Raw genomic sequence first — 6,565 nt, 5'->3', positions numbered from 1 at the left:
AGGAGTGTAATTATTTGAATCTTGTGGCCTATGTGAACCGTAAAAATCACCCTTTTAACATGACTCCTTTTGTGGGAATAGAGGCAAACAGGCTCCCCTGTGTTCACCAGCCTCGTGAATCAAAGTATCAGGAGGGGAGAACCCCCAAACACGGCAACTTTATGGGAGCCCTAAACTCTTCTTGCACCCTCTCCTTTACTCACGTTGCTGACAAAGACCATTTGCTCCCGATTTATTGGAAACTTTTTTTTTCACAGCTTGAGCTGCTTAAATGCTGCAAGCTCCCTCTCCCCAAATCACTCTCCAACACTTGCTGAATGGGCCGGGCTCAATTATGCTCCCTCCGCAGGTTCAGCTCACACTGTGACCCTGCAAGACTTCCTGCTATTCATAGGTGTTACTTCCCCTTTGTGGTAATGGCTTGTGGCACTGGGCCAGAAAACATTATTAATTTCAGAAGTGGACTGACAAACAACCAACCCACAGTGAAACGGGAGGAAGTGCTGGGGAGCCCAGCTGTCCGCCTGAGCCCAGCAGTAGGAACTGTGTATGCAGGTCCTGGGAGGGAAAGGGATGATAATCCACGCAGAGGAAATGCACTAAAATTATACGGAGCCCTTTTTTTTTTTTTTTTTTTTTTTTTTTTTTTTTTTTTTTTTAAAGTGGGGTGGGGGGGAGAGAGAGAAAAGAAATCAGAGAAAAAAAGTAGGGATAAAAGCACTCAGCTACTTGAGCTGCAGCTGGACAGGAAATTGCTAACGCTGCTTGCAAATCCCTACTTTGAACAGGCAGTTTAGGGAATGCCAGGAGCGGAACCTCTTCAGAAGTGGATTAGCAGAAGCCAAGTTGAACTGCAGTCCGTTTCTGCTGTGTTCCTAATGACCTGAAACACCCAAATAAGAACCTACCTGACTTGGGCATTTTTCTGCAGTTTGTTTTTTGTACTTAGTTGCTCAAAAATCGCTCCCATACAGGTTGTCACAGTTACTGTAGAATGAAGGTCACTTGCTACCTACATGTAGACTACCAAACAGCCCATTTGTCCTCTCCCATGTCACTTCAGTGAAAAAGGGATTGAGCTCAGGTGCAAAGATCCCAAAAGTCCTAGCACTTTTGAGTCTCTACACACACCTGGCTTTGCCTTTGGCCTGTGTACTTTTGTACACAAAGGTCTCTGGAAAAATGATAGGATACTAAGCCTCTACCTGAGGTTCAGCAGAGGGTCCTGGCCCACATTCTAGTAACTGCTAACTACAAAAGGAGACTAGAATAGGGAAAAGGCATGTTTCTTCTCAACTGAATGTACAAATCCTAAAGCCATATTCAAGCTCATGAGAAAGCTGACACGCCACTCAAAAGCATGCACATGCATGGGGAAAAGATGTATTCTAACTAGGAGAACTTGCAATTGGACTGGAACAGCCTGGGGGGAAGATTATCCCTTCCCCCCCTTGACATATCTTAAAGAGCAGAAGATCCTGGAGGACCGGTTAACCTGCAGTTGTTATTATCTGGCAATTCATGAAGAGCCTAATCTTACACTTCAGCAAGGAATACACGGAGACTTCATTTTCCCAGGGAGGGTGAGAGTAAACTCTTAATTCAGCCTGAGCTATGTCATAAAACATAGTCTATGCACAGGATGCAGTCAGACTATCCTATATTTTCTTGATTTGAAGCAAAATGAACATCATAAACTACATCTGAAAAATATTCTAGTAAGAACTTTGCCCCTGGTATTCTTACCAGGGGAGCTGCCAGTCTCCACTTCTTAAATGAGTTACTTAATATACAACTGAGACGGTACTAAAAAAATACACATTTGATAGCCAAAATAGTTATTTATTAATAATTTAAGGTTTTACATTCTTATAATAAATTCCAGCTCAAAACTTTACATCACAGACATCGTGGAGCAACATTAACTCTCCCTTCTTCACAATCCATTGCATCCCATCTATCAAATGGGTACCCATGCTCACACACACACTTCCAGTTTTACATAATTTTTAAAAGGAAAGAAACCAACCCAAAGTATTGCATTTGAGGTGACACTCCCTGAAGAATTTGTACAGAGGTAATATACTGTTTAGCACAGCTGAAGTTTTAAAAAAAAAAAAAAGTGAGTCCAGGATTTTGGTGTCTTTCCAAGATACCCCCCTTTGAGATAACATTAGCCAAATATTTACAAAGGTAAGGCATACTCAAAAACTACATTGAGGGGGAAAAAAAAAAATCACAAGAAAGATAATGTGTAAAGACTGAAGACTGCACCATAACAAAGTCTTAGTGATAATGTCCATGAAAATGTCATCAGAATTGGTACAATAAAGTCAAGCATGCTGCAAATACACCCTTTGGATTAGAAAAAGAGCACATTTTCCATACTTTGTTTAAAGAAGAGGCGTACTGCTCTTTCTCCCTTTGGATTTCTTTTAAAACCATCAAAGATTCAAAACAAACACAAGCCAAACAAACACTGCCAAGTGATTTAAGATCAAATATTTACAATAATCAAATAGGGTATCAAATAGTTTTGCTTTGTTTTCCAAACTGATACCACAAATACAGAGCTGAAATCTCTTTGGCTCCACTATATGCAAAGTTAAATCAGTCTTCACTGAAGACAATATAGTTAGTTCCAGATGCAAAAGGAAACAGCCATGAGGCCCTAAAGAACACATGCCCTTACATCCTATACCACTTGGGCCTATCCTTTATTTCTGGAAGTCCAGTCCCTGCTTGGATAGGCTGGAGTGGAGAGCAAACCGACTGCCTGTATCTAGACAGCATGTCCTGTCTCTCCAAAGAGGATGAATGGAGCAAATCTCTCCCTCTGGAATAACCAATTTCGCACTTGGTAACCTTGTCTAATACAGACAGCTGGTGACATTTTGACACCTGGGGCCACACACAAAGAAAGCAGCCTGGCCAAAGCTGCCCAAGAGAAACTGCTGAAGGAATGGAACACTCTCAGCAAAGAGAGGTGGGCGCCCTTCACGTGGATTGCAGGGAGTCCACCTGGTAGACATTCTGGTTGGAGGGGGTGGTAAAGTAGAGCTGTTGTGCTGGAACTCGGTTATCGCAGGGGCTGCTGAGTCCCAGCGTCCTCTCGAAGTCAAGCAGCTGGCCCATGAAGTTGAAGTTGGGGGAGATGTTGGATTTCTTCATCTTGACAATGTCATAAGCATCATTCATGGACAGATTGAGCTTCTGCATAAGGTATGCCACGGTCACAGTGACTGAGCGGCTGATGCCTGCCAAGCAATGCACTAAGACACCACAATTTTTGCCCCGGGCTTCATCTGTGAACACAAAAAGAAAGGCAAGATTTCACTAGACTTAAAAACACCCTTTGTGAATGATCAATCTGAAATCTAGAAAAAAAAAAAAAAAAGATTTAAAACAACCGTGTGTGGAAGCTGGGCCCTGAAGGCAGCAGAAAATATATAACTATGATAAACATGTAGACTGAGCACAATTACATATTTCAGATATTTCCTGAAAAGGAAGCTTTTGTGATGTAAGTTTCTACCAACAAAAAACTCCTTAATGTGTACATTCTTTGCCTCAGCATGTGAATACCAGAAAGCCTGCAATATGGTCCCGAATGCCTTTTATACAGACAAGCAGACTGCAAGGGTCTATTAAATTATTCTCCAACTGTGGTGCAGCTAACAATGGAGGTATTCAGGCATTTTAAAAGAGAGAGGGAAGTCACTGGGGACCGCCCATTAGGAGGGACAGGATGTCTACATGGCCTGAAAATGAGTTCCTTTGTAATAGGAAATGCACTACAATGCCTGGAGATTCACTTCTCTCAGGCTTCCAGCCCACAGCTCTTCCTGCTGGGATCAGGTTACCCAGTATCAGTGTTACCATTACCAGTATTGCAGTATCATTCAACTGGGTACCATTTAGCATTCAAACCACTTTCCAACAACTAACTTGGGGGTCCTAAAATAACTCCTAGGCCTTTTTAAAATGATAAAGCAACACTAGAATTCTCCTCTAGTCCTTCTATTTAGCTCTCGCCTCTCCCACTTCTCTGTCCAGAGGCTGGGAAAAATCGGCTGTTACTGTCCCTTTTTCAAATGTATGAATTCAAAGGTTCAAGAAAATCTTTCAAATAGTCCTGGGGTCTGCTAATGTCAAAGGGCACTCTTCCCCTCAACGAGAAAAACCAGAATGAAGGACACTCTAGGAACATTAGAGACCCGCAATCCTGACAAATGAGCATGAGGAAGACCATTAACATCTTAAACTCTGTGAATGACTGTCAACTTCACATGTAAAAGTCAAAGCAAAGACTGTTAATTAGTCTCACCTATGAAAGAAATGGCCTCAGGGAAAAACTGGGACAGGTTTTGGCTCCAGTGATCCGAGATAGGGATTTGCTTGTATTTGAACTCTCCTGCGTTCTCAAAGAGATTGGGCAAATTAGGGGTGACATTCAAGATGTACTTGATGCCGAACTCCTCCAACACGTCCAAGTTGGTAGAGTCCTTGGCACAGCCCAGGTAAAGGAACGGCAAAATCTCCACGGGGAAGGAAGGCTGGCTGTTGGACAAAGGGCTGCCATCCGAGTCTGTAGCACTATTGGGGTCTCGGTCAAGGTCAGACTCAATGTCCGAGGAAGAGTCAGAGCTGATCCGCAGGCCTCCGAGCCCCAGCACTGGCAACGGCGGAGAGCTGCTGCTACAGGAGCCGTCTAGATTGGTCTCACAGTGCAGGGCGAACTCGGCCTGGAACTTACTGAAGCCACCTGCCAGAACGAGAAAAGCAATCTTGTAACCCGAGATGCCATAGTAATTTTCACAGCTTGTGAGAATCGCAGCTGGGTGCAAGAAACACGATGGGCGCCCTATGAGCCCCCTGTAGAGTCAGATATTAGAGAAACACACAGAAGTGTGCACCTTTAGGGAGAGAACAAACCGGCTGCTTCCCCCAGGGAACACTTTATTCTTTTGAATCCGGAAATGCACAAAATGGCAACTTTTCTGAATATTCCAGGGGGCTAGGAGATGTCAACCTGCGCCCCAATCACATCTCCAGTCCCCCGACTCTTAACTTGAAGTCGAACCACAGATTGGGGGCGGGGGGGTAGAGGTGCCGGAAAGAAAATGCAGAACTGCTTAAAAGAAACCTTGAAGGCCGATGACCGGGATGATACCACACCGGCCCGGAGCGGATCGCAGCCGCTACCTCCCCGGAGGCTTCCCCAGCCCGCACCCGCTAGCCCCGCGCCCTGCACCCCGGGGCTCACAGCTTACCTTCCAGGTAGAAGGCCCGGCAGCCCTCGTCCTTGAGTTTCTTGAGCAGCAGCCCGAGGACCGACTCTCCACCGGTGTTCTCGTTCCAGTCGCTGCTGTTCTCATCGTACAGCACTACCGTGTCAGTGCCGCAGCGCCTGGTAAAGCGGTCCCGGTCCTCGCAGCGCGTGAATAAGGCGCGCACCGGCAAGTTGCCCTTCTGCAGACGCCGCAGCATGATGCCGGGGATGGCCACGTTGATGGCCGATTCGATGTGTGAGGACTCATACAGCTCCTGCGGCCGGCAGTCCATCAGCAGCAGCCGCTCGTTGCCCAGCTCCAGTTGCTCGTTGAGCCACGCCACGGTCTTGCTGATCGCCATTTCCGACGCAAAGGGCACGGGTCTGAGCTTATCTATCATGGGGGTCGAGCTGCGGGATTAGGCGGGCTGCCTAGCAGACGCCCCGCGGGGCAGGCATAGGCCGAGCGCGGGGTCGGAGCGGGCTTCGATTCCTCCTCGCCTTTCCCAAGCCGAGGCTAGCGGTTGAGGAGGGCGAAGACCAAAGGCTAGCCGGGGTCCCTCTGCACCCGACCGCTGTCGGAGCCAATGAAGGTCTGAATGAAGCTGCCCAGTTTTGTTCCTCCCCAGTGAATGAAATCCAATTAATTCGGACTCCGTGCCACTGAGAGGGGAGGAAGGCGGAAAAAGAAAAAAAGTCTAGCGGCGCCTAATCCCTCCCTCTGAAGCTGCACCTCAGCTCCAGCCCCGTCTTTCTCCAGGGATTATTCCAGACTGGGCTGGCTCGCAGTCCTAGGACTCGGCGCTTGCACACCCCCTGCGCGAGCCAGCTCAATGGATACAAACAGCGAGCGTCTCAATGGATACATTCTCTCCGCCAGCCAATGAGCGTTCTGCGGAAGGGGCTGTTGCCGTGGGGACGGGCCGGCTGGAACAGGTTGTGTTGATGAATTGTTAATGAGTTTGTCATTCACAAAAACGGAAAGGAATTTCCGCTCCGGATAAGCCCCAGTGCAAACAAGCTGCAACTGCGGGCTCGGCGGGAGGAAGGAGAAAGAAGAGGAGGCGGTGGAGGAGGAGCAGGGCACATAAACCAGGGCACTTCAGTTGTCTCGTGTTTCCTTCTGTTGAGAGTTGACACTTCGCGTCCAACTCTAGCGCACCAACGGTGCAATTAGCACGCACAAAAGCTCTTTTTCGCGACGCTTGCGCTCTCAAGATCGCTTTGGGAAAACTTGGGCTTTTTTTTCTTGATTCCCTTCATACGCCTCAGTACCCAAGTCCGCCATGCCCC

At 47.1% G+C, this 6,565-nt stretch overlaps 1 protein-coding gene across 1 annotated transcript; it reads right to left on the bottom strand.

The window, feature by feature from the left end:
* Window positions 1-1,821: 1,821 nt before the first annotated feature.
* Dusp6 (dual specificity phosphatase 6) lies at window positions 1,822-6,108 on the bottom strand. Its single transcript, XM_008824049.3, has 3 exons — window positions 5,274-6,108; window positions 4,328-4,765; window positions 1,822-3,305 (listed from the first exon to the last, which is right to left on the bottom strand). The coding sequence occupies exons 1-3, from the start codon at window positions 5,671-5,673 to the stop codon at window positions 2,998-3,000; spliced, it is 1,146 nt and encodes a 381-aa protein (XP_008822271.1). The 5' UTR covers window positions 5,674-6,108; the 3' UTR covers window positions 1,822-2,997.
* Window positions 6,109-6,565: the final 457 nt, after the last annotated feature.

This window comes from Nannospalax galili, unplaced genomic scaffold, assembly GCF_000622305.1.
Source record: "Nannospalax galili isolate Female #2095 unplaced genomic scaffold, S.galili_v1.0 scaffold191, whole genome shotgun sequence".
NCBI classification, from domain to species: Eukaryota; Metazoa; Chordata; class Mammalia; order Rodentia; family Spalacidae; genus Nannospalax; species Nannospalax galili.
Note: the sequence above shows the minus strand (reverse complement) of the source record. Positions and strands in the feature narration are given on the sequence as shown.

Coding starts and splice junctions, on each gene's coding strand:
- Dusp6 (XM_008824049.3), bottom strand. CDS start 5,673: ATGATAGATAAGCTCAGACCCGTGCCCTTTGCGTCGGAAATGGCGATC. Junction 4,766..5,273: donor CCGGGCCTTCTACCTGGAAG/GTAAGCTGTGAG, acceptor TCGTTCTGGCAG/GTGGCTTCAGTAAGTTCCAG. Junction 3,306..4,327: donor TGAGGCCATTTCTTTCATAG/GTGAGACTAATT, acceptor TTGTGTTCACAG/ATGAAGCCCGGGGCAAAAAT.